Here is a 26,722-nt window from a genome sequence, read left to right on the forward strand (position 1 = left end):
TAGAAATCCTGCTACGGCTTATTTTATGGGTATGTCTTATTTTCGGGGAAACACGGTAACTTTTTTCACCTGTGTTGTCAGCAGGATTTTTAAGTCCAAAATTCAGGGCTACTGCAAAAATCTATTTAATTTGAACTTAAGGACATAAGTAGCATAAAAATAAGCCGTTGTTTTCTAGGTGGATTGTCTGATTGAGAGAAATGACATATACTTCACCAATACAATACCCAACTATTTTGAGAAACAAGTAAACTGTTGCGTCTGTGTGTAGGTGGTGGTTTATCTTTTCCAGTCCTCTGTTATCGTATCAGGCTATGTTTCTGCATTGTGAAACGTATTGTGTTTTTAGCTCTAGCAGCAGTGTGTGATCTAATGATTAAAGACAGCACTGTCAAGCATGCACACTTTGCATACTCATTTTGAAAGCCACTGCAGATAAGTAAATGAACCTTGTTTAACTTTCATCTTTAGAGACCTGGGTTCTTTTCCTAGATTTCCTGTAAGTGACCTTGTGCAACAACATCTCTATAGTTTCTTGTCTCTAGAATAGCGGCATAAGTCCTTGGATGGTAATAAAGTCTATGAAGTTTACAGGAATATTTACACGAATAAATAGAAGAGCTAAGGCTAGAACCTGGAGTCTTCTGTCTCCCAACTAAGTACACCGTACCTTAGAAATATGATTTTTTTCATGGGAAAGTTTTCTTTGGACATATGCACATGAGCATGGACATTTGGTTCCTTGGGGCCAGCTAGCAGTGGGACACCATATACCACTGCTAGTTGTCCCCAGGGAATGTCTGTACCACGTGCCCTCTGGTGTGCAGCAGGTTACCCTGGGTGGGGTAGCAGAGGCTGAGGCCAGCACTGGGCTGGCCCCAGCAGCCTTACCTTGGGTCCTGGGGCTGCAGCTGTGGCGATCCTGCCACTTGGAGCCTGGCCAGCACTTGGATCATGGCTTTAGCCATCCAGGCTTCAGTTTTAAATGGTGCGCACTGCCCCCACGTACACAGCTCTTTTGTGTGTAGGGGGGGGAGGGAGTTTGTGTGTGTGCACTGGCAGTAAAGTATGATGAGATCTGATTCATGATCCTACAGTCATGCCTTCCGCCATGCATGTGTAGCATGACAGGAGATGTGATTGTGTGATCCCATTACACCTTTACCTGCACATTTAGAGAGGCCCTATGTGATGCTAAATTGAAATGCCTTCAGGTGCAAAAATGTAGGTGCCAGGGAGTCAGAATGCCTGGTTGTCAATGACAGCAGTCATCTCTTCTTTCACAAGGCATGTGTATGCATATGCCTATGCATTTATACATGCTTATAGTCTATTTTGATAAGGGAAAGAGTGAAAAGGTATTAAAGCTATCTCAGGGACGGAAGGAAGATCTTGAAATTCCTTATCTAAAAAGCAAATGAAAAGTTGGAAGTGTCCTTTTAAAAAATGGAAATATCTGATTTAGTGGACTGTTCCTTGTCCCAAATGCTTTTCTTTGCGTCTGACCCTTTGGAACACTCCTACATTTTCAGCAGCCAGTGATTTCTAGACTCCTTCTCTTCTGCTTTTTAAAATTCTTTAGAGAGAGATATTTTCTTAAATATCAGTTTGAAATTTTTTTAATTTATGGTTTCAGTTTTCAGCATTCTAGTCTATTCTCGTTTTGTAACACCATGACACATTTTATTTGTGCGCTCTGTAACTCCAAACCATTCTTTAGAGAACTATAAAAGAATTCAGGAAAAGTTACTCCATGAGGTGAGAAAGGAATGAACAATGGTACATTCTCACAGTTCACCTCTGTTCTTGTCCTGCCTTATTTATATAAAGGAGTTTTCCAGGGCTGGTTTTTTAATTATTATTTTGATTCTGGGAAACTGTTTTGCTTGTAGTTCAATTAAATCAAAGAAAATAAAATGAAAAGTTAAAGTCACTGTGGGGAAAAAAATAGAAATAGTCCAGTAAGAAATAAACTCAACACCCAAAGATTTAAACAGATCAACTATTGGTTCTAAGATGCAGAAACTGGCATAGTTTTATAAGGAACAGGTCGTGTAAGAGTCAAAAAAGATACCAGCACAGTACTTCTGCGCTCATAGCAGCACAGTAGTAAAGAAATCTTAATTGAGCTGCCATATTTCTCCATACTGTGTTTGTGGCTTTGATTAATAAGATTGCTTATGTAGTATTATTTGGTACTCCCCTAGTGAACTATAATAACAATATTCATTACTAATCATAAGCAAGTTAGAGTTAGATATAACTTTTGTATTAAATGGTATTCTTTGTTATTCTGAACTTGATCATGGAAGTTTACACATTTGTAGAATTCATACTTAATTTTTTGTCAGTGGTTCTGTTTGGTGGAAATGCAGAAAAAATTGCGTATGTAACATAACTGCAGAGTAAAAATCTGATTAATTCTTGATCTTTGCTCCCTATAGACAATGAATGATTTTGACTATTTGAAGCTACTGGGAAAAGGCACTTTTGGCAAAGTTATTTTGGTCCGAGAGAAGGCGAGTGGGAAATATTATGCTATGAAGATTTTGAAAAAAGAAGTAATTATTGCAAAGGTAAACTTATATTATTTTGTCTGCATAAATGTTCCTTTGAGTGGAATACTATCTGTTACAAATACAGCTCTTAAGAGAATACAAGTATAGAATTTTCTTACTATGTACATACTTAATACAGTAAAATCCCTGTCATTCGGGATTTTACTAACCAGCACACTCTAGTAACTGGAATTTCTGGCTGGCCAGCTGGACAAAGTGCGGGGGTGGAGCTCACACACTCATGGTTGCCACCACCCCCAGTACACTGTGCTGTCACTGCTCTGTGTGCAGCCATAGCCATGCTGCCCCCCGCCCCCCCAACCCTCCATGTTTGGCCAGAAACCCTGTGCCTTCAGGTAACCAGCATTTTTACATTACTGGCACCCCCCATTCCCCACTTGGGCCAGATATCAGGGATTTTACTGTATACTTCATTTCAGTTCTTTATCAGTTTAGAGAAGAGAAAGCAATAGATCTGTGTTTTGCAAAGCACTAGAAAGCAGGTCAGGTTTAAATAAAATGAAAATGTACTTTGGTATGTACTGTATGCTTTCAAAACATATTTAGAAGCAAACTGTGATCATTCTCAGATAACAAGATAATTAAATGTGATTTATATTCTGTTCCCTGCCTTGCTTGGTAAGGCAGTTATTCAGGAGATCAAGAATTTCAGCTTTGGGAAGCTGAAATCGGTAATTGATGAAAAAATATGTTTTAAGGGGATGATATCAAATAATTAAGTACTGCCAATGATTTAAGGCAGGGTAGGAACAATAGATCGGTTAGTCTGAACTCCTGAATATCATGAACCCAAAAATTACATTTAGTCACCCCTCCAATAATGTATCATTCAGTCTTGCAAAATGATGTGATTCTTAAAGTCCCAAGTGTAGGAATCTGATTACTTTATGAGAACTTAAAAGTCTTATTTTTTAAAAAGTAAGTTTTTCAGTCCTTATGTTTTTACAGAAAAATTTGAAAACATGAATCTTAAACATTCCAATGTGAGGAAGCAAATAAAAATCACTCCTGTGTGTGTGTGTGTGTGTGTGTGTGTGTATTTTAATATTATAAAAGCCTTAGTCTGTCTGTCCATAACACTTTATTTGCACTCTGGCTGACTGAAACAACCAAATCAGAGTGCTCCAAGAGTGTTCGGACAGGAGATGGCATGGCAGAATGCTGCCATGACAACGGGGACACAGAAGATGGAGCTGAGGTGGGGGAAGGCCAGCATAGCTGGCCTGGTGCCCCCCCCCACTCCCTGCAGGCAGGGGCAGGGGGTGAGTGGGCCTGTTCCCCCCTTCCCCTGACTGGATATGGGGCGGGGGTGGGGCCGGACATGGGGGGACCCAACAAGAGCCAGGAGGGAGGGAGGGGAGAGGAAGGGGCACAGTGGTGGCATCCCGCTGCTGCTGCACCACAACAGCCCTGAAGGGGGTAAGGGAATGGACCCGTCAATTAAGTGGTAAGGGTGGGGGGAGCAGGCCCGTTCACCCCCTCCTCCAACCAGATGAGAAGTGGGGGTGGGGCTGGGCTCAGGACTCTGCCCCCGCCCACCATGATGGCGGGGAGCATGCTGCCACTGCTCTGCTGCTGCCAGGCCCTGACAGTAGCCGGCAAGGAGGGGGAGGAAGGGTACAGTGATGATGCTGCGCTGCTGGGCCCTGCCAACAACTGGGAAGTAGGGGAGCAGGGAGGGGGAGGCAGATGGACGTGGGCTGGGCAGACCTGGAGCATAGGGGTAGGGGGGAGGTGGCGCTGGACTCCAAGCGAGACATGGGGAACAGGCCCAGACCAGAAGTGGCGGGGGAGGTGGGGAACGGACCCAGACTCGAGGTTGGGGATGGACTGGGATAGGGGAGCATAGCCAGACCCAAAGCATGGGGTGGGGGGACCTTACATGAGCCTCTGTCCCCTCCCCTTATAATTCTTGACAGGGAGTTAGCTAGTGTGTGTGTGTTTATGTGTATATATATATATATATATGAATGTATGTAGAGTTATTGTGATTATAATTATAGATTACCTCTATGTGCACTATACAAATGCAAACCATGACAAATATTTTTTGTAATAAAATTAAAATACATTATAGTAGGCGTTTGACTTTTACGGTATGATATGTTTTTTTCTGGTTCTAAGATGGCAGTTCCTCCCTCCCAAAAGGAGTATATCCCAGGGGCAAGTGGAGGGAGTTCCAGTGGCAAAGGTCAGGGGTTAGGGGCAGAACTTCCAGTCCCAAGATGGCGACCAGGGGGCGTGGCAACTGTTAAGGGGTAGGGTTAACCATGCGGCCCTTGGAAGCTCACCAACCTCATTAACCAGCCCTCTACCTGAAATAATGACCCACCCCTGAACTGGAGAGCTGTTGAACATGAAGGTGCAATTTTTACATAATTGCTACTCAGATAAATACATAAATATATTCAAAATGTGTTTTAAAGCACAGATACCATGTTTTATTTTTTTAAGGTTAACTTTTCTGTACATATTTAGCAACTCCACAATTTGTAAATAATAGGCAAATTTTGAACTTCTTTTTCACCTGAAGCCTGAGAGGCATTATAATGTCCTTGTGTTGGTTAGGCATAATCAGTTTTCATTTCCACATTCAAGAAACGCATTAATTAAAATATGAAGAGGAAAAAAGCTCTTTTCCCCCCTAATGTTAGTATTTTTTTCATCTTACCTTTTCTTGTATGTGGATACAGAAACTACTTACTGTCTAAGTAGCAAGGATTTCAAATACTCAGACATTTTTGGAAAGGGAACCAAAGTAACTTAAAGTTAACTTGTATATAAGCTTCATGAAATTTATTTTCTGAAATTAATTGTATAAAATAAATGTGAGAAAGTTCAGTAATTAGGGCTCATAGTATTCTAAAATTTATTTGTGAATTGCAAGGAGCAGAAATAATGTTGTCATAATGTTTTAGCCGCTAAATTTTGTTGCTTTTATTTTCTATTTCATGTTTTGATGATTTTTTTGAAGTGCAGTTTGGAATTCCTGGCATCTGCATTTACTTTGTGGTTTAATGGTTCCTTATCTTCCCAGCATAGATTAATTACTATGTGTAATAGTGGAAAGCTACGTCTGTATTATTTGTAGCAATACTTAATAAGTATATACTGAACAAATACATTTTTTTAAACAGCATTATTCCTGTTATTTTTGTGAGTCATACCTAACTCGTCTTCATTTTATTGTGATAGTGAACTGGTACTTGGTACCATACTAAGTTGCTGACTCTGTTCTCCTTTAGGATAGAGTCAGATGGATTGTTGTAAGGAATTTTCTTTGCAAATTTCATATAACAATTTTTAATACTCAGTGTAGAACCATAGAATCATTAAAAAAAAAAAAATAGGGGTGGAAAGGAACTCAGCAGTCATGTAATCCAACCCCTGTTTTGGCAGGGCCATCACTTTCTAAACTGGACATATGTTTGTCTAACCCAGGGAATGGCAATTATTTGGGCCTGCAGGCCACATAGGAAGTTTTGGGGAGCTGTTGTGGACCAGGTTAGCACTCCCCCTGCAAAAGCTCAGCAAAATTCTGTATGTGGGATGGCACTGCAGGCAGGTGGGGAGCTGGCACAGGCAGGTGGCAGCTTTAGCAGGGGCAGCTCAGCGAGGCTTCTGCTGCCAACAGCTCTGCCTTTCAGCTACCCTTCTACCCCAGGCTGGGGCTGGAGCTGCTGCCTGGATTCAGGATCGGTGGGCCAGGTTGAAGTTGCTGCTGGGTGCTAGGAAGAAGCAGGACTTGGTGGCAGGTGCAGCTGCCTTCCCCTTGCTGCTGTCAGGGGCCTCCTACTGTGGCTGCCCAGAACTGGGGCTCTCCTCCCTGCCACTGCTGCTGCCACCAGTACCACCTCTGGTCTGCCTTGGGCCTCTTGGGAGGAATTACAGGGCAGCTTCAGAGTGGGCTCTGGGCAGCTGCAGTGAAAAGGCCCTGGCAGGAGGAGGCAGCTGTGCCCTCCACCAGGTCCCACTTTTTCTTGCTGCTTAGCTTCTTCCAGCCCTGGCCCTGGTCCTGGCCTGCACCATGGACCTCCTCCATGCAATGGCAGTGAGAAGAGCTTGGCAGCTGTAAGGGGGAGACAACTGTGCTTTCTGCCAAGTGCCACTTTTTCTTCATACCCAGCAGCAGCTTCTGTCAGGCTGCTGCAGCCACTGATCATTGTGGCCCAGAAAGTTGGGTCTGGAGCAGGTGCAGGAGGGACTCCAGCCTCCTATGTGAGCTGGGACTGGGGCCTGGGGCCTGGAGATGTGCTTTGCATCAGAGCTGCTGTTGTATAATTTAAAACATAGGTATTTTTTCCTCATTTTCTTTCTTGTTGATCTTTTGGATTCAGACAAAGTACATATTACATTTTACCAAATTTACTAGTTATGCTTATTTTTTACATGTTTCAATATGTATGTTTGAATGATAAGTCTTTGGAGAAAAAAACAAAAGTGAAGGCATAAGCTCATCATCTTCTTTATTAATATTATACCCTTTATTTTTCAGGATGAAGTGGCTCACACTCTTACAGAAAGCAGAGTATTGAAAAACACTAGACATCCTTTTTTAACGGTAAATATTGGGAATCTGGAATAATATTTTTAACCAGTAATTCTTAACATGAAGGATATTCCATTCCATTGCATCATAGACTCTATCAGAATTTAGGAAAGTTGACTATGTACCAGACTGAGTTGTAACTGAAAGTGCTTTGCACCCTTATGAGGTTTTTTTTTAAAATTCAATACAAAAGAGTAGAAAAGAAACCCGCGTTGTTGTCAGTAAGACCTCTGTTATATATATTAGGCAATTACCTCGTTAAATGTGCAGTAAATTTAAACTGGTTACATGTACAGATTAACTGTCCTGCCTTAAAAAGGTCCAAGCAGCTATAAAGTTATTGCTTGTAAATGTGTAGTAACTTTATAGCTGGTTTCTATCCAACTTCAATTTACACATGTAGGCAGTCTGTGGGGAGAATCACAGCTGCTGCAATTTCCCAGGTGCTGGGGGGTAAGAGGCTGGGAGAAAACAGCCAATGTGCACCCCCATAGCTGGGAGACCGTGGCAGTGCCCCCACAGCGGAGGGATCTGTCTTGCAGCTGAAGGGGCTCTTAGCTCTGGCTGCCTATGGAGCACAGCCAGGACTGAGAATCTTTGTCACATGTGGGACTCTGCCTTGGCAGCATGTGGCCCTCATAGCTGGGAGCCCCCTCAGCAAAGGGGCCTCCCAGCTGTGGGAGCCTGCTCCTTGATAATGGATGTAGAACCAGAATTGCGTTCCCCCCACACCAGCAATAAGGTACAGTTGGATCTGATGTGTGATCTCACAGTCATACCTCCTGCCATGCATGTGTGGCATTGCAAGAGGTGCGATTGTGTGGATCATGCATTAGATCCTATCTTGCCTTTACCTGTGCATGTAGAGGGGGCCTAAGGTCATTCCTCAAAGTATAACAAAAAAGATTAAATTAACAAAAATATTATTTATCATTAGATAGAAAATAAATAGAAACCACCCCACTCCAGTATTTAAGTCAGCTCTGTAAGTCTCATTGTGGAGCTCTGGGTTGGAGAGGCTGCCAGAGCCGGGCTTAGAGCTCCTCTGCCCCCCTGGAGCAGCCTGTGCCAGGGGGTGGCCAGCCTGCAAGTGAAGGGGCTTGCCAAGCCATGTCCCTGAGCCCCAGTCAAGGGCTTTCCTGGAATGTCATGGGGATGTCTGGAGGGCGTGGGCACAGGCACAGGCACAGGGAGCAGAACAGCAAGGGCTGGCACTGCTTAGAGCCGCAAAGCAGCAAATGGGACAGCTGCAGCTGGACTCATGTCCTGGTGCTGGGATGGAGCTGCTACCAGGAGGGAGCTAGTGGGGGGACAGGCAGGGGCTGCGAGTCAGGAGTGAGAGGCACTGGCGGGACTGTGGGTTGGGAGTGAGGGCCAAGGGCATAGGCATGGGCAGGACACTGGCATCCCAGTGTGGCTCAGCATCCCACGTTCTGGTGAGCGAAGGGGTCAGGGGCAGCTCTCATTTTTTTCTCTGATTTAAAAAAAAACAAAACAAAAAACCAAAAGCAAATGCCAAAGCATATAGATATTTAGAATAAGATAGAAGCACTGATAGGCTTCCAAATTGCTTTAGAATTGGAAATATATCAATAAACATTGCTCAACTGATCTGTCTATATAGTAGTATTTCATTTTAATCACAGAAGAATGCAGATTTAGGGAATTTTAATGAGAGAATTTTTTTTTTTTATCAGAGAACTTGCAATTTTTAAACAGGAAACACCAGGATCCGTGCTGGTGAGGCAAGTGGTGGGACCCTAGCGAAGGAGACTTTCGAGGGCCAGCACTGGGGACCCAGCTGGAGGGCAGATGAGGTGGCTGACCTCCTGGCCAGTTGGGGACAGGAGGACATGCTTTGACAGTTCAAAGTGGGCTACCGCAAAAAGTACATCTTCTGGGCAGTAGCTGCCCAGATGGCAGAGCTGAGGCATGAGAAGACATGAGAGCAGTACTGCATGAAGGCTAGCTGTGCAGCAATGGCCCACTGGCAGCTGGCCCAGAGGCGCAGGTGGCTCTGCTGCAGTGCCCGTACCACAGCCCAGGCAACCATCCAACCTCCATCTGGGTCTGGCAGGTGCGTGGCCATGGGGCTGCAGGTCTGAGGGGGCAAATGCTGTTGCAGGTGGCAACAGGTCACAGCCAGGGAGCATTTGCCAGACTGCTGCAGTGTGTAGAGGGTGCAGGGGCCACTCTAGGTTAGGGCTGCATAGCAGTCCAGATGGTACAAGGGTGTAGTGTCCCCGGATACTAACTGACTGAGCCTCAGAAAATCCTGTCTCTTTGTAACATTCAAAATAGCGTGGGCCCAAGGGCCCAACTAGCTAGCAAGTAGCCCCTATTGTATGGGGGCTAGTGGGTAAATGTTACAACAAAATACTTGGGACAACTAATGAAAAAAACAGGATAGGAGTGTTGTGTGGGTCAAAGGGTCAAAACATGAAAATAAGTGTGCCTGAGGGGGACACTGAGCAGAGCCCCCTGGGCCGCACCCCCCAGTCCTCAAAGGCATCCAAGGAGCTGGGGGATGCTGCCCAATGGTGCTCTGCCCAGAAATGTGCATGGACAAGTGAGAGGAAAGCAGCCCTGTAGTCTCTGGGCACCTTTCTGGCCAGAACCTCCTTCCTGGTCAAGTGCAGGGCCCACTTGGCCAGGGCCAGGAGCCTCAGAAGCTCCTGAGGGCAAGTAGCCCTGAGCTGGTCTCCAGAACAGCTTTTAATACTGCTGGGGCCGGCACAGGTGCTGGCCCCATTCTCTAGCTCCCCTGGCTGAAGATCTGGGAGGATCTGGGCAGGATCAGTTTGCCCCAAGTGGCATAATTTATCCCACACCAAAGTGCATGTTCAGGCATGTGTGCTGAGGTACAAATCTCTGGCACAAATTTGCTCTGCTGGTATTTGAGCTGCTGCAAGTGCATGTGTGGACGTACCCTATGTCTGCCAAACTGCCTTTTACATGGCTTTTGTTTTAGTGCTGGGTGTCAAACAAAATATTTCAAAAATATTTTTGTCCCCAATCAGGATAAAATGTTAAAATTGCAGATTTGTTTTCAAACTGAACAGCCCTAAAGCAGTTCAGTTCCAGTCAGGTAATTTTAAACAATTTGTTTCAATAATTTTGGAAAAAATTGTGTTGATTACAACTTCTTTTTTTTATTATTGTAAATTAACCTATGTATTTTAAATGAAAAAGTTTCAATTTTAAAAGTAGACTTTTAATTTAAAAATTTGGAAAACTTTTTCTCAAAATATTTTAAAACAAAAAATTCACTGTACTCAACCATTTTCCCCCAATATTTGGATTTTGACTTATCTGCATTTTTCAACAGCAGCAACAAAAGGTGGTTGAAGATGTTTTAAATGTCCAAATGTGATTTTTATTTTTTTGTCTTGTAAAGATAATTGGGAATAAAAAAGGTGGTCTTTTGGTGATTGTGTTCTTTAGGGAATGGATAGACCTTTTGGTTTTTATTATAGAAATTAATATAATTTTTAAGTTTGGCCTTTCTAAATAGCCTTTTTCCTTCAAAGCAACCAAAGCCATGTATAATTTAGATAATTTTTGCAATCTGTCAGTAAAACTCATATAAATACACTGTCTGGCAGATTAAGTAGACATTTTGGGCCAAAGCATGACCTAACTTGTCCAATAGCACAAACAGGGATACATGTTCCAGATAAGAAAGATGTTGGGGGTGGAGTGGGCAAAGGTTTGGCCTTTTTTTCAAATTCAGCTGGTCTCATACCTGCTATATATGGGAGCCATATGCTATACCACATATAGACCCAGCAAGTTTACACTCTCCCTAGAGCAGCTGGAGGAACAGGAGGGAGATTGACTCCCCTTGTCACAATTTCTCCAGGAATAATATGAGCAACATACAGGTACTTAGCCCACATATTTAAATTATGATGTTTGCCTTTATAATAGCATTAGAAGTTGCTATGTTACATTTCAGATCATTGGGCCAAATGTGTATCTCTGGATTTTCATTAGGTATCAATTTGACTCATGAAAATTAGTTTAAATGTGGGAATTCAAGTTTATTTTCAATTTGGGGATAGCATTTCTTTTATTTTTTGAAGTTATAATGTAATCTTGTGTGTAAAGCATTATACACTGACAGTGTGTATATGATATGTTATGTAAAACTAGAGAATCTCTGGTATGGAGATGAGACAGAGAGATTGTAACAAGAAGATCAGTTTGAATGTCTGTTTATCCTTCTTCCTTCCAGATTATAATATTCTCACTATTTTTAGGCATCATGGAAGAGGGCTGGGGAGATGCTAGAATGAGAACAGAGGATGGTGGAGGCATGTGGCTAAACCACATTTGGGGAGTAAGAGAAATGTGCAGCTTAGGCCTCCTCTACATGTTACAGGTATTGTGCAATTAACTGGTTAATTGCACAATTACCTGGAGATGAGCTACATATGCAAAGCAGTTATCACACAATGAAAAACTTCAACCAGCTATAATGTTAGACCTTGAAAATGTGCACTAACTTTATAGCTGATTGCTATGAAGCTTTAATTTGCACATGTAGTGGGGTCTCTTCTGTGGCTGGGAGCCCCTTCAGCTGACAGGGCTCTTAACTGCAGGGGTACGCTATGCCCAGTTTGAAACCCCCAGGCCCTGGGGATTGAGGCAGCTGTTATCTGCAGGACTTGGGGGGGGGGGGGCATGAAACCCCCAGACTCTGAGTATTGTGTCTGCTGCAATCCCTAGGGCTCTGGGATGTGTGAAATCCTCTGGACCAGAGGATTGCAGCTGTGGTGATCTCTAGGGTTCCAGGGCATACAAAATCCCTGGGGCCAAAGAATTGTCCTAGGTTGATCTGCCCATCTCAGGTTTCAGGAAACCCCAGAGCCAGAGGATTGCCACAGGGCACTCATGCTCCTGCAACAACCTCCTGCTCTGCCAGCCCTGAGGTGCATGTGGAGCCCCCATGGCTGGCAGCCCCTCAACTGGGCTATATGGGGCTCCAAGCCACATGAGCTTGCTTCTTGCTGGGGAGGGGCTAGGATTTGGGATCTTATGTGTGATCCCAAAATCATGCCTTCTGCCATGCACGTGTGGCATGGTAGGAGGTATGACTGTGTGAATTACACTTTAGATCCTATTGTGCCTTTACCTGCATATGTAGAGGGGCCCTGAATAGTACAGTTAAAAATATTGCTAGAAGACAATGGCTGTTCTAAATTGCAGTTCATCATTTTGGTTTATTAAAAAATGCTCATTATTATCGAATGCTGCTGAGGTGAACAAAATATGTGCAGTGTTACTGTTAATGGTTCTTATACTTCAGTTTGAGTAATAGGAAATAGTGATTGTTTTCTAAAAATTGGATTTGTCTGTTTAAGAAGATGCAGTCACATTTGGTTGCCATTTAATTGTTACGGATTAGGTTAATATATCAAGGTAATATTTTTGTCTTCTTTTTCTTCTTTAAAGTCTTTGAAATATTCCTTCCAGACAAAGGATCGTTTGTGTTTTGTGATGGAGTATGTTAATGGGGGAGAGGTAAGTCAAACAAACAAAATACATTTACACTGGGCATGCTAGCATTAGGCAGTGTTTTAAATCATATACTTTGTCATGAATTTTTCAGTACCTCAAGCATCAGTTATTTCTTTCAGAATTTTTCTAAGCTTAATTTTTTTTTAACTAAAGGTACACCTATTTTAAGACCATGCTTTCCTTTTTTTAAGGCCCTGGCTGGAATGATCTAGCTGTGGACGGTCCAATACCAGGGGGTTGGACTAGATGACCTCCTGAAGTCCCTTCCACCCTAATTTTCTCTGATTCAAAAAAAAATAGTTTGCAGTGTTTTAAAGGACCATTTCATGGCAAAGAAGTAATTTCAGAGTTACAACTGGTTTCCTTTTTTTTTCCTCTAAATGAATTAAGAAGGATATTGCATGAGTTGGGCTCCTGTGCATTACTACAGTAATATAAACTGTGTATAATAATATTCTTTATCCTTTACTTTAAAAATAATTACAAATAACACCTTTGTTCTGTTCTTTTTCATTTTCTGGGTAACTTGTAGTAAATTGGAGTAAATTGTGTGTATTTTTCATGAATCTTCTCTGACTGGGTCAGTGTGCAAAGTGAGAATTTAAGCTCCAAATCAGTTTTCTAATAGTGCTTTCTTTTGATTTCATGTTTTATTTTGTCCTAGCTGTTAACTTAAAAATACCAAACAATAGCTTCTTCCTACATATAAGTGGCATATTTATATTTTTCTGTGGTCAATTCTGGCTAGTCTTCAAGGAGGAGTTTTCTACCTAGACATTTTCCATTACAGAGGGCATATCTACACATTCATTAGCACACCTTACATACTGCGCATTTAGTTTAGTACTTGCTTAATAAAGTACTAAATGTGCACTAAGTAGAGTTACTGCTCAGTAGCGCCAGCACATGGTTATTTTGTGATGCTTACTGCACATTAGCCCAATAACACTGAGCGGTAGGCTATTAACATAGTTTTTAACTGCCATGCTACTGAGCAGTGTTAGTAGGGTAATGTTCAGTAAGCATCTCGTGTAGATGCGCCCAGAGAGAGCTAGAGGTCTCTTATGTTTCAACTACTGTATTCTTGATAATAACATGAAAATACTCCATACTAGTAAAGCTAACTGTACTCTTTATTAAGAGAACTATTTACAACTGCCATTCTAGGCAGATGTGCACAGACTGACTTCCTGGTGCAAATTTTTCCTTTCTTCAACTGTGTTCTTCTCTCCAAGTTTTGGTTAGGTTGATGCATCTTTCTATTTAACAATTGTTGATATACTTTAATGACTTTGTCAATTTGCCAAGGGCAGAGGTTGCTGAAGTTCTGGCCTTTACTGATATTCTGTTGCTGCCTGTTAGACCTTTAATATGCTGGTCTTCAAACCAGTTTCCAAGTTATCATTTGTGCTTTTTTTGTTCTTCAGAGGGTTTATCTTCCTGTTGTTGTCTTCCTTTTGTTGGATAGTGTCCTGTTCTTTTCTATTTATCATGTATCTCATTTTTTTCTAACTCTCCAGTACCAAGATAGCTCAAGGACAGAGCTCATCATCCTGGCCCTGTACCAGTGTGCCAGTTATCTTGGGTTTCATCTACACAACAGACCTGAGTCTGAGGCTACATCAAATGACCCTGGTTCCACTGGAGTCTTTTTTTTTGCCATGGTGTTATGTGGTGATTTGATGTTGGACACAGATCTGCTCCCTTGTTCCTGGTGGCCTCATGTCCTTGACTTGTTTATTGTAATAGGCTTCCTGCTTAGTCTGGCATGGTCTTAACTACTTTTTCTGTACTGCCAGAAAAATTGGACTATAGCATGGCGTATATGATATTGGCAGAGAACCAGGTGAATGAACCTCAGACCTGATGCTTTCCCAGTCTGGTGAGACCTTTTTTTATTCATAGTTGAGGGCATATTATTTGTGAAAACAGCCCTTCAACCTGCCGTGGACTTGAAGGATGCTGCCTCCTGTTCCTTGACCACCTCAGTTATTATGAGGAGCTAGTTCTGTTTGCAGGGTTCCACCCTCATGAAAGAAGTACAAAGGAACATTTGCCTTTTGAAGGAATGAACTATTTAATATTAAACCTGGTTAAACTCTTTACTCTTTTAAGGGTTGCAGAGCAACCTTGTGTTCTCTCAGAGTTTACCCTTGCACATTTAAAGGGAAACCCACCTCCACCATTGTGCATCTGACAGAAGGGCTGTACTAGCCCCAGCAAATTGCTTTGTCAGATGTCTTTCTGTTCAGCACAAAAGGGAGATGAAGAACTTGATTCTCCTTCAACTGGCTGTGGAATGTTGTTCCCAGAAATAGACCTGTTTGCAGCTGAAGTTAGTAGACAGAACCAGTTCTCCTGTCCCAGAACTGGCCTGATTCTTTGCTCTCTTTGGGTGTATTCTTGGTTCTGGACTCCCTTTCCTGATTCCACAGACTGTTGAAAAGGTGAGGTAAGTCTTGGATTAGGTTAAACTTCTAGCTCCTGTGTGGCCAAGACACTGATGATACCATGAAGTCTTGGTTTGGGTTACATCAGTTCCCACACCTTTTAGAATTCTTACTGATTGCATTTGCTCGCTGGCCTCAGAATAGCTTTATCATACATTATCAACAGTTGGTCATTCAGCAGATACTTTTCTGGTCTAATACTGCTGCTTAATAGTATTGCTGGGATTGCATGGCAGATGGTTCTTTAATCCATGCAGAATCAAAGTAGTTATTGATTTAATAGCATAGTAGGATATATAACACTTGAATGGCTGGTAGCTTGCTTCTAGAAAGTGTTTAAATTGAGGGTCTTTCAATCTGCTGAAGTCATACTGCATATGTCCTCTTCATTGGAAGACTTTGCATCTTCAATCTTTAGATGTACTGCAGTTTTTTATTTCAGGGGTGATTGTGTCAGCAAGACTGATTTTACCTCCCATTTCCTTTGTGATACTGCCCACAGCCTAAACATTTTTTACTCTCTTTAATGGTATTTTTCATACTATATACTCTATATCAGGGATTGTCAGTCAGGGTACTTGAGAAGGCCCTGGGTGGGGGGTACATGTGGGTGGGTGGGGACGGAGTGCGACCATGCACTATCCTGCACTGCTGTGCAGGTGCCACCCACCTAGCCGGATGTGGGGGGGCAGGAGAAGCTCACACATGGTGGCTGCCGCTGCTCGGCATCTGAACATGCCCTCCCCTCCGCTTGGTATCCAGCTGTGCTCCATCTCCCTGCTTGCTGTCTAGCTTCGTGCCAATCCCCTCTCCCCCTCCTCCCCCCCCCGTCAGTGACCAGGGGTACACTGCTCCTCCTCTGACCACTGGGGGTGGTATAATGATTCAAAAAGGTTGAAAGCCCCTTTTCTGTATTATGATGTCTGTGTTCTCCATTTGTCTGTCTCTGTCTTACATCCTGGATTCTTTTGAGTTGAGCCCATGTTTTCGTTCTGTGCTTGTGGGGTGTTATTGCTTTAACTCTGCTCTGAATAGTTCAGCTGCACTTACTACTTAGTGGGCACATGTACATGAGACGTTCATCTGCCTAATTAGCTTCTCAGTAAAGTCTCTGCATTTACACTTGCAGTCCTATTAGGCTGTAGTAAGCTAATTAACTCCACCATAGGTTAATACTTGTAAATATAAGTACTGTCCTGTGGTGGAGTTCTTTACTCCACAGGAACACAAGTATAGGCACTGACTGGGCTGGCTGGGGCATGGTGCTTCAGTATGGAGGCTGCCAGCTGGCTAGTCCCACACTGAAGCACCCTTGTGCCCCATCCAGCCCCTCCATAGCATGGTGAGCTGGGTTGGAGCAGCCCTGGTTTGGCAGGCCTGCTCTGATCCAGCTCAATGTGCTGTGGTCCCTCGCGCATGTGTAAATGCAGAAGACCACCAAGGTAGGGGGAGAGCATCACCTCCCTTGGAAGCCCATTCCAGAGCCGGCCAGACCTAACCATAAAGTAATGCCTCCAGATATCAAGCCTGAGCCTGCTCTCAAATTGTGGCTGTTATTCCTTGTTATCCCAGGTGGTGCTCAGAGGAACAGAGCCTCACCTATATTCCGCTGGTCCTCCCTGGTGAGTTTATAGACAGCCACCAGATTGCCTGTCAGTCTTCTCTTGTGGAGGCTGAATAGATTCGGGCCCTTTAGTCTATCTTCCTAGGGCCTGGCCTGCTGCCCCCTGACCATGCAAGTGGCCCTCCTCTGGACCCTCTCAAGGTTAGCCAAATTCCTCTTGAAGTGAGGCACCCAGAAGTGGATGTAATATTCCAACTGTGGCCTGACAAGTGCTGCATAGAGGGGAAGGATCACCTCCCTGGACCTCCTTGTGATGCATTTGTAAATGCACAACAAGGTGCAGCTAGCCTTACTGACCACTTCCTCGCATTGGTTGCTCATGTCCATCTTGGAGTCAGCAATGACTCTGAGATCCCTTTCAGCCACTCTGTTGTTGAGAAGGGTGTTCCCAGCCTGTAGGTATACTGCAGATTCCTTCTCCCTAGATGCAGCATCTTGCACTTGTCTGCATTGAATTCCATTCTGTTCTTATCTGTCCACCTCTGTAACCTGTCTAGATCTAGTTGGATTCTGTCCCTCCCCTCCAGTGTGCCCACTTCTCCCCACATATTTGTGTCATCAGTGAATTTGGACAGTGTGCTTTCCATGCCCACCTCCAAGTTGCTGATAAAGATGTTGAATAGCACAGGCCTGAGGACCGAGCCCTGGGGAACTCCACTGCCCACATCCCTTCAGGTTGAAAATGACCTGTTCGCCACCACTCTCTGGGTGTGACCATCAAGCCAATTTGCCACCCATCTGACTGTGTAGGCATCCATGCTGCAGTCACCTATTTTTTTTTTTTTTTAAATGAGCATGGGGTGAGGAATGGTGTCAAAGGCCTTTTTGAAGTCCAGGTAGACAACATCCACCTCAGTGCCTGCATCCAAGGACTTTGTGACCTGGTTGTAAAAGGAAACAAAGTTAGTCAGGCAGGATCAGCCCGCAGTGAGCCCATGTTGGTTGCCTTTGAGCATTACGTCCCATGCTGGGCCCCCACAGATGTGCTCCTTGATAATTTTCTCAAAGGTCTTCCCAAGAACTGAGGTGAGACTAACTGGCTTATAGTTACCTTGTTCCTCCTTTCTACCCTTCTTGTAAATGGGGACCACATTGGCCCTTTTCCAGTCCTCTGGGACCTGGCCAGAGCACCATGAGCACTCATACAGCCATGCCAGGGGCCCTGCTATGACCTCCGCCAATTCCCTTGGTACCCTTGGATGAAGAACATCCAGACCTGCTGATTTAAACACATCCAGCCCTTCCAGAAGTTCCGTGACCCTAGGCATGGCGTTGTGTCCCCTGAGTCTGTCCATAATCCTAGTGGGGGAGTTGTCCCGGTTCCTGCTTAGAAATATGGAGGCAAAGAACTTGTTGAAGAGATCAGCTTTTTCCTTTGCTGCAATCACCAGATTGCCAAGCCTGTCCTATAAGGGCCCCACTTTACCTGGTGCATTCTTCTTACTTCCTATGTATTTGAAAAAGGACTTTTTGTTATCCTTAATTCTGGTCGCCAGCCCTAGTTCTGTCTCTACCTTGGCCTTCCTAACCACCTCCCTGCAATCACAAGCAATGGAGGTGTAATCCTCCTTGGTGATAGCCCCTTGCTTCCGCTGATTGTATGCCACCTTTTTTGCCCTCAGGCCCTCCTGGATGTCTTTACTGTGCCACGGGGGCTTTTTAGCACTCTTGCCCCCTTTGGTTCATGTTGGGACTGACTCCCTCTGAGCTTGGAGGATTGTCTCTTTAAGGAACAACTACTCATTCTGGACTCCGATCTCACTGAGCCCCTATGTCTGTCTTACTCATCTCCTTAGCTCATTGAAGTTGGCCCTCCTGAAGTCAAGGACGTTTGCCTTACTGCTTGCTTTCACCAACTTGCACCGGATAGTAAATTCCAGCAGACGATGGTTACCAACGTCTAGGTTGTCGAGTAACTGCAGATCCCTCACCAGGTCATCACCTGTGGCAAGGACCAAGTCCAGCAAGGCATTTCTGGGCACAGGAAGAAAAATAGAATACAAGTCCATAACATTTTATTTTGGAGGTCATATGATGCTATATAATAAGAAGGGGTCTAGATCTCTCTAGCATATAACACCTGTAGCATATAACAAAGGGCTCCTGTAGACATGCAGCGAGGCTGCTTCAATGTGCTGTAAATCCAGCTAGGCAGAACAGGCTTGATTAATTGTGGGAGTGTGGAGATTAACGTGCTCCTGCAGCCTGCAGGGTCATGTGTATCAGTGTCCCCACACTGAAAAATGGTGGCAGAGCACTTTAAAGTAAAGCTCTTTTCATGAGCTTTAGTTCAAAGTGCCCTGCTGCCATTTTCAGCGTGGGGACACTGATGCATGTGATACTTGGGTACTTTTAATTAGTGTGGCTTGCTAATGAAAGTGCCCCCCCGCCTCCCAGAGAATTAATTTTTAAGATGTCATCATAATCAGGAGTTGTTTATCTTAAGTGTATTCTACCCTGTCTTGTGTATTGGGCTTCAGATACACAAAGCTCAACTAAATAGGTGAACATATTTTATAAAAATATAACTGTTTCAGTCTTATCTTACTGATTTACATAAATGTAGAATGCAGAATATTTATTGTCCGATTTTTATCTGTTGGATTTCTGCCTTTAAAAACAATATTTGTTATTACTGAATTATCTGTTCGTATTGTATTGAAATTGGAGGAACATTTAAAATTGTTAAAATTAAGATAAACTGCCCGTTCTTTCTTTCTCTCCCAATTTTTACAGCTAGTCATGCAGTTCAAGTACTCAATCCTTAAAACCTTGGTTTAGACTGAACGGTTTGCATGTATTTTGTCTCTGCTTGGACCTTTTGGATAGAAGAAATGTCTAGATATTTTTATACATACCTATATTTAAAAAAATATTTAATATTTGTTCTGTTGTAAGTTGTGATAACATTTTATTGGAAGGATGCTTCCACAATCATGGTTTAATTTTTAAAAATATGTTCTGATCTGGAAGGAGCTGCATTAAAGGTGTTGTCCTTTGTTTTGATTTCAATAAAAGACCCTGCTTTAGTTGGAATTATTATATGAGAACAAGCTGTTTTCAAAATTTGGAGAATGGAGTATTGTGCCAGGATCTGGTAGCGTTTAGTCTGCAATTTTACCATCTTTTTACCATGTAGGTTTTTTCTCTAGAATAGATGAATGTGTAGATGATTTTAGTAAGAGACATTATAAGTGTTGTAGGAGTATATAGGATTTAAAAACTTCAGGTGAATATACACATGACGGACCTCTGCTAATTAGCACGTATCAGAGCAGACTTGATTAATCAACTCTACTGTGAGCCTGTTGGAGTGTGCTAATTAGCACACTCCAGCAGCCTTAGCATCATGTGTATTCAGCATCACTGCAATTTTGAAGTGCAGAGGAGGCACTTTAACTAAAGCTGGTCAAATGAGCTTTAAAGCTCCCTGCCAGCATTTTGAAATGTGGGATGCTGAATGCATAAGATGCTGAGAGCCGCTCTAATTAAAGCACCCCCCCTCCACTCCATACCACGTGTATAGACACCTTTAAAGTTTTATCTTCTGCTGCCCTTTCTTTCAACAACCTCATAAAATATGATAGTTACAAATACATTTTAGAACTTTTATGTTTTTTCCACATGCATTAATTTATCTGTCCAGAATCTTACAAACAAGATCCCACTTTTCTCAGTCAGTAGGAGGAAATATATATATTAGAACAGCAGCACAATGCAATGATGGCTCTGTAATAGGAATTAAAGGCTTTTAAATAGGATTAAAGAATTAAAGGCTTTTTTCCTGTCAAAGGCCAGAGTCTCTATCTAGTGACTTTAGTGAAGAGACTAGGAGCGGATATGGCCCATTTACTGTTCATTGCAGAACAGCCTTCCTTTGTAACCCATACCACTCGGTGAAGCATTATTGTCAGTTGCTCATTCTTTTAACTTTGTCTTGGCATACTTCTGGTGACCCTCATACAAGATGTGGTATTAGGGATGGGGCAAGAGGGAGAGAAAGACGCACACAGGGTTGTCTCCGTGTTGTACCAATTATTAGGGGCTCCAGCCCTATTCTTCAATTTCTTTAGGTGATTTCTGCTCCTAATCCACTGAGAACCAGAGCCCCAAGTGAATGGTTATCTTCACTGGTCACTTGGTACCAGGAGGTGCCAGTAATTGGATTTGCTGCTATACGAGCAAAAATTTTCAGTTCATTATTAAAATTTGAATCACTGCAGGTAGTTTCTTATACAGCTGGGTGGGATAGGATCACATTTAGGTGCCTAAATCCACCTAGGCTTCTAAAAGATGGAATAAGAGCTGGCCTATGAACTGTAGGATGGACAATTTACTGGAAGAGAGATGTACTGTATATTTAAATAGACATTTCCCATTTCTAATGTCCTTTTTTGCAATAGTTCAGAAATTAGCAGGAATAAAATCTGCAGCAATGCAAAGATTATGCTGCATGAATCTTTTCAGAGAATACTTTGTCTTTCATTAATTTCTATACTTGTTTAGTTTCAATATGCTTTTAAATGCTAGACCTATTAGTTGATTATTACCTAAGCATTTTAACAGACTAAATACATATTTTAAAATTATACAGATGTTTTTCTCAACACTGAAACTCTTAAGAGCATTTCTGTCCTATTTAGCATTTATTTTCTCTTCTTTCATAGCGTTCACTTTTATTTAGTAGATAAGGAGGATCTAAATAAGGAAGATCCATTTGCCGTATTGTAGCAAATAATATTAGTATGTTTAGAAAATAATTACTAGGGATTTACCATTTATCTTTGGAAAACTAATGTATACTGTTGATAGTTTTGTAATTTTTATTTTTGAATGCCTGGTACTATCTCATCTTGAGGTAGCTCTACTTATAATAGCCCCTTCCAGAATCACTTACAGCGTAAAACACATTACCTGTTTCTTAAGGTATAGGATATAGTCTGAGAAACTATAACATTTTAAATAGTTCAGCTTATCCAAGCACCTAAGGCCTATTACTCAAACATTTCATTTGTGCATCTCTTACTGAAATTAAATATATTGATACTGTCACAAGGCGGGGACCCAGGAGCGGCTGTGATCTCCCCTGGTGCCCCCTACCATGCCAAGTTGGTATGAATGCACCCTCGTTCTTGCCTGCCACGTCTTTGATGACAGAAGTATTAAGGGAGGCTGCCTTTTGCCCCCTTGGACACGGTACCCCTGATGTATTCCAGTTTGTGTCCCATCTTAGCAGACCCCTTGAATTAAAGCCTCAAGGGCTACACGTGGCTCCTACCACCCCTAATAACACGCCCCAAGCCTCTCAGATGTACTGGATGTTGTCAAGTCAAAATCCCTTGCCCGCGCCCTCACTTACGCTCTCTGGCCTCTCTTTTCTTACAGTTGCCCGCGCTCCCCGTGGACACTCCCAGGCCTCTCTAGGCCGAGCCCATACTGGGCCCTTCTCACTTGTGCGCTCTCCCTGGGGCTCCTCTCGAGCCGCGTGAGGGCCTTGCCTCACGATTTCCGCCCATGCTGGGGCCTTGCCTTGCGATTCCCACCCACGCTGGGGCTTCTCCCAATCCCACAATCGGGGCTCAGGTGGCCGTAGCCGTGCCTGGCCCCCGAATCCCCTCCCTGTGGTTCCAGTTCCTGTGTGCACCCTCCCTGGGGCTCCTCACAACTGGGGCTCAGATGGCCGTAGCCGTGCCTGGCCCCTAAATCCCCTCCTTGGGTCTACGATTCCTATACGGCTCAGGTGGCCTTGGCCTTACTTGGCCCTCAATCCACTGGGCCCCTTCTCAGGTCAGTGCACCCCTGACTGCTGTGCCCTCTCTGACACTCGGGTGCCCACACCGTTGTGGAGCCCCTAATGAGGCCTTCTCCAACCCCTGTTAGCCTCACCCGGTCCTCCGGTGTAACAACAAAGCAAAACCATAAGCCAATTGGCCACAACTCGAAACCAAGCCTCTTGGCTAAAACACAAACTCTAGCCCTCTGGCTAAACGTCACTCAAATCCCTACCAGGGGTTTCTCCTCCCAGTCTCCGTGAGCTGAAGTTGTTCAGGCCACCAAGCTGCTCTAGGCTGCATACTCTAGCTGCACTCCTCCTCCCTGGGATGTTAGTGGGGAACTGTCTGTTTGGGCCAGGCTATGCTGTTTATATAGGCCAGGCCCTGCCCCCTTCTGGTCAGCTGACCGAACTGCGGTTGCCCCGGCAACTGGCACCTGTACCTTTCCCTAGGAGCAGGGCACTTCAGTGTCCTGTGACCAGACTTACAAGATTTGAGACTTCTATTACATATTTGGTTGTGGTATTTTTGTCTGTGCAGTCAAATATATCTTTATATTTGATTTTGTTTTGGCTTTCATAAATTTCTTTTTATTATTATTAAAAATTGAATTTCCTGGAAAAATAATATGGCCATTATTGTTGAGATTTGAACAAAGAACAACGGCAAAAAATAAAAATTCAAGATTGCAGTCCTAACACCTAATACAACTATGTCAGATTGCACATATACTTAGGCATCATATTTAACCTGTGCTCGATTTAAAAAAAAATTTTTACATTTGATGGCAAAATGAAAATGTCTGTGGGTGTTATAGATTGTGTTTACTCAGATTTCTTTCTGCCAAATTCAGCTCTCCTGTAATACACTGACTTTAACCTATATTTTAAATAATTGTATATTGTAATACTGAATATTGGAAAATTGTTTTTAATCTTCTATTACATTTCTTTTTTTCTAAATCCAGTATTTATTTTCATGGGATTATTTTCCTAAAATCTGACTTTCTTCCTCTTCTTTCTTAGCCCAACCTAAGTGAAAATTGAACAATTTTGGATGAGCTTTTTTTTATAATTTGCAGTTTCCTCACTTTTTAGGTTCACTGATTATAATTTTGACAACTTACCAACTGCATGTTTATAAAAATTTTTAAGAAAGCTTCTAGTGAGTAACTTGGTAGGTTCTAGTAAATGAGGAGGAAAAGAAAAATTCATTCAACGTTATTGAGATTGAAATTTTCTAACAATTTTTTTTGTTCAGTACTTGGATATTGGATTTATTTCACTCTGTTGTTAATTTATCTTTGAGAGCACTAGAATGTTGTTGCTTTCCTTAGAATAAAAGGTAGAATTTAGATGGACTGGCCCTTTTAAGGATTGTTTTAAAATGTACATTATTTAAACCAGTTTATTGCCTACCTCATTAGCAGGCTATATACACGTATATGATCCTGGTATTCACCTCTAGGGGTCCAGAAGGAAAATAATGAGGCAGTTCTTTTGGAATCCATATTTTGATCTTTCCTAAAATCTTCTGGAAGGGTGGGCTCTTTCATGATTATAGTAAGAAAATTTCTTACAACGTACATCTACAGATATATAAGATATCCAACCAGAGAATAGTTTGTTCTCCAGGTTATTGTATGTACTTGGTTTAGAAAGTTGAAAAGATACGAAACATATGTAGAACAAGTCTGTAAAAGCTTTAATTTGGTAGTGGCTGTGACAGGGATGGATAGTTCAGTAGCCATTGACTGCACACCTCTCCCTGCAGCAGTGGCAGGGACTCCTATGGTGGAGGGGCAGTGACATTGATGATTGGTTACGGTATTGCCTGGAGATCATTCATGCAGCTCTCCTACACACCTTTCTAGGATTTTGCATTATGCCATTAGGAGTGAAGAGGGTAAAACCCTAAACTGGCTTTCTGCTATTTGGAGTGTTCCTTCTTGGGCAGTTTAACAAAGGTAATGTTCTAGTGCCTTAGCCTGCTGAATTGGACCTGACATACAGGTTTAAAACATATCATTCTACTAATAACATGTAGAGAGTGTAAAAATATATATTCATAGTTCCTCCAAATGTCTCATCTTGTGCTTTTCCATGTCCTTGAGAGTAAAATAATGAGCATTTCTGCACGGCTTTCTGTTTCCCATTTCTTGATTAGTCATCTTAAGAATACTTGTTCTGTTGTACTTTAATCACATGATAATGATTGAAATTGAGACATTTTATTGACTATACTGTGCATTTTTCTAGCTGTATTGTGAAATAGTACTCAGGCTTTTAACAAGATGGGACTGAGGCAATGAAACAATATTAAACTCTTTGATTTTATGTGAGAGCTCAACTTCTAGATATATTTCTAACAATTGTGTGTGTTTTTTAAACATCATGATGTTCATTCACAGGAATTAATTAACTTGCAGAGCTTGCTATATGCAAAATATTTTTTAATTATTAAAATTATTTGATTTTGGTTCTATATTATTTAATGGCTGTACATATTTTTCATTCTGACAAATGAGATTATTGTAGGGATATTATTTAACTGTTCATTATTAAACTGTTCTGTTAAATTTTGCAGAATATTTGGAAAAGGTGAATTTCAAATGACATGTTTACTTACCCCAGAAATCTAATTGTTAGCTATGTTCATTCCTTCAGCTTGTTTAAACACTATATTCTTGATCAAAGTAGCATTTGTTGAATGTTTGCAACTGGAGTAAGCTACTGACTAAAAACTATCTGCAGAATTACTGTATTTTCTGCATACTATATGCCATAGACTATAATATCATGCTTTGAGAGGCAGAATGGGGAAATCCCTTTTTCTTCAGAGTTATGACTCCATAGGGTAGGGACAGAAGCTTAATCTTCAGTTCACTCATCCTCCTTTTCCTACTTAGGTTAACAGGACCAGCTATCAGAGAGCAAAATTGCCCTAGGTTAGCTTAATTAGAGGAATGTCAAGACCATTAAAATGGAGAGACACTCATTAACACCTGTGGAATGAAAAAAAAATCAGTTGACTCCGTCAGGTGCGGAAGTAGTATTGCTGCTGCACTATGGAACAGGAATCAAGGCATGGTGCTGCTAAATTTGCACATCCTATTTTTGGTTTGTTGGATGTGAGAGATTATGGCACTCCTGCAGTTACCAAATTCAGCTGATAAAATCTCAGTTTCTTTGCACACAGTCAAAAACAAATAAATTAGGCAAAATATTTTTAAATTCAAACAATTATCTACCCAGCTAGTGTTATGGAAGAGAACAGAATGAAGTGATTATATTTCAGTTTGCCCAGATTTTTATTATGGAATAATTTAGTCGGATTACAATGATATTGTTGCTCTAATGGAAAAAGAAAATCTAACCCTGGTGTTTAGAGCTCTTAGAGGAATCTTACCATATTTACTTGAATACAAGACAACCCTCCTCCCCTCCCTGCAGTCAGCATGGGAAAAAAAAGCCCGTGGTCTTATGATCATATAAAAGGAAACCTCATTAAATACACTTTCTATCGTTAAACTGATGCCAAAAGTAGTAGTGGAAACCAACTAGGAAGTTGATTAAATGAGCATGACTGTAAAACACATGGCCCACATTGGGCAAACATACTGATGGGAATCTTTTTACTTCCTCCCCCCTCCTTTTTCACTCTTTCCACTTCTCCCTTTCTTTCCTGACTCTTGTGGCAAAGTATGAGATCCATTCTTCCCCTTCCGCCAGCCAAGGTGCTTTCTCTAGGAATATCTTTTCAGCGGCTCTTTCTTTAAACCATTCCTCCACCTCCAACTTTGCCTCTTCCAGTTTATCCTTCACTTCTTTTTCCCTTCATGCTTCCACAGTCAAGTGCTGCACCTTCTTTTGCCTCCTTTTCAGCTCCCTCATCTTGTCCCTCACCCTTCTCTTCCCAACATGAAAAATGTGCTTGTTATTCTCTTAATCATACACCTGCTTTTACAACAATTCTTTAAGGTTCTCCATTGCTCGTACTCCTCCATAAACTCCTTATACACTTTTTCATCATGAAGCAGCCTAACATTGAATTTCCAGAGACCTTTCTCTTTCCAATTCCATCCCCTGTTCCCATCTCCACCTGTAGCACTCAATGGTCACTAAAATCCACATCTTGTATCTTTTTCTTGTGCACTACCACTCATTCTGAAACTAAGATAAAATTGATAGACTAAGTTTTCTTTGTCCCTGTTGTCCTGGCTC

General features: G+C 42.3%; 1 protein-coding gene across 2 annotated transcripts in view; it reads left to right on the forward strand.

Annotated features, from left to right (window-relative positions):
* The window catches only part of AKT3 (AKT serine/threonine kinase 3), a 245,108-nt gene that overhangs the window by 159,464 nt on the left and 58,922 nt on the right, over positions 1 to 26,722 (forward strand). For both annotated transcript variants that reach the window (XR_002103671.1, XM_019549778.1), the window contains exons 5-7: positions 2,445 to 2,576; positions 7,075 to 7,140; positions 12,586 to 12,654. Coding sequence is in view for 1 of the 2 variants with exons in the window: in XM_019549778.1 (XP_019405323.1) it covers positions 2,445 to 2,576; positions 7,075 to 7,140; positions 12,586 to 12,654 (267 nt within the window). In the remaining variant the exon portion in view is untranslated. The remainder of the gene's footprint in view (positions 1 to 2,444; positions 2,577 to 7,074; positions 7,141 to 12,585; positions 12,655 to 26,722) is intronic.

This window comes from Crocodylus porosus, unplaced genomic scaffold (genome assembly GCF_001723895.1).
Source record: "Crocodylus porosus isolate Cpor-Errol unplaced genomic scaffold, CroPor_comp1, whole genome shotgun sequence".
NCBI lineage: Eukaryota > Metazoa > Chordata > Crocodylia > Crocodylidae > Crocodylus > Crocodylus porosus.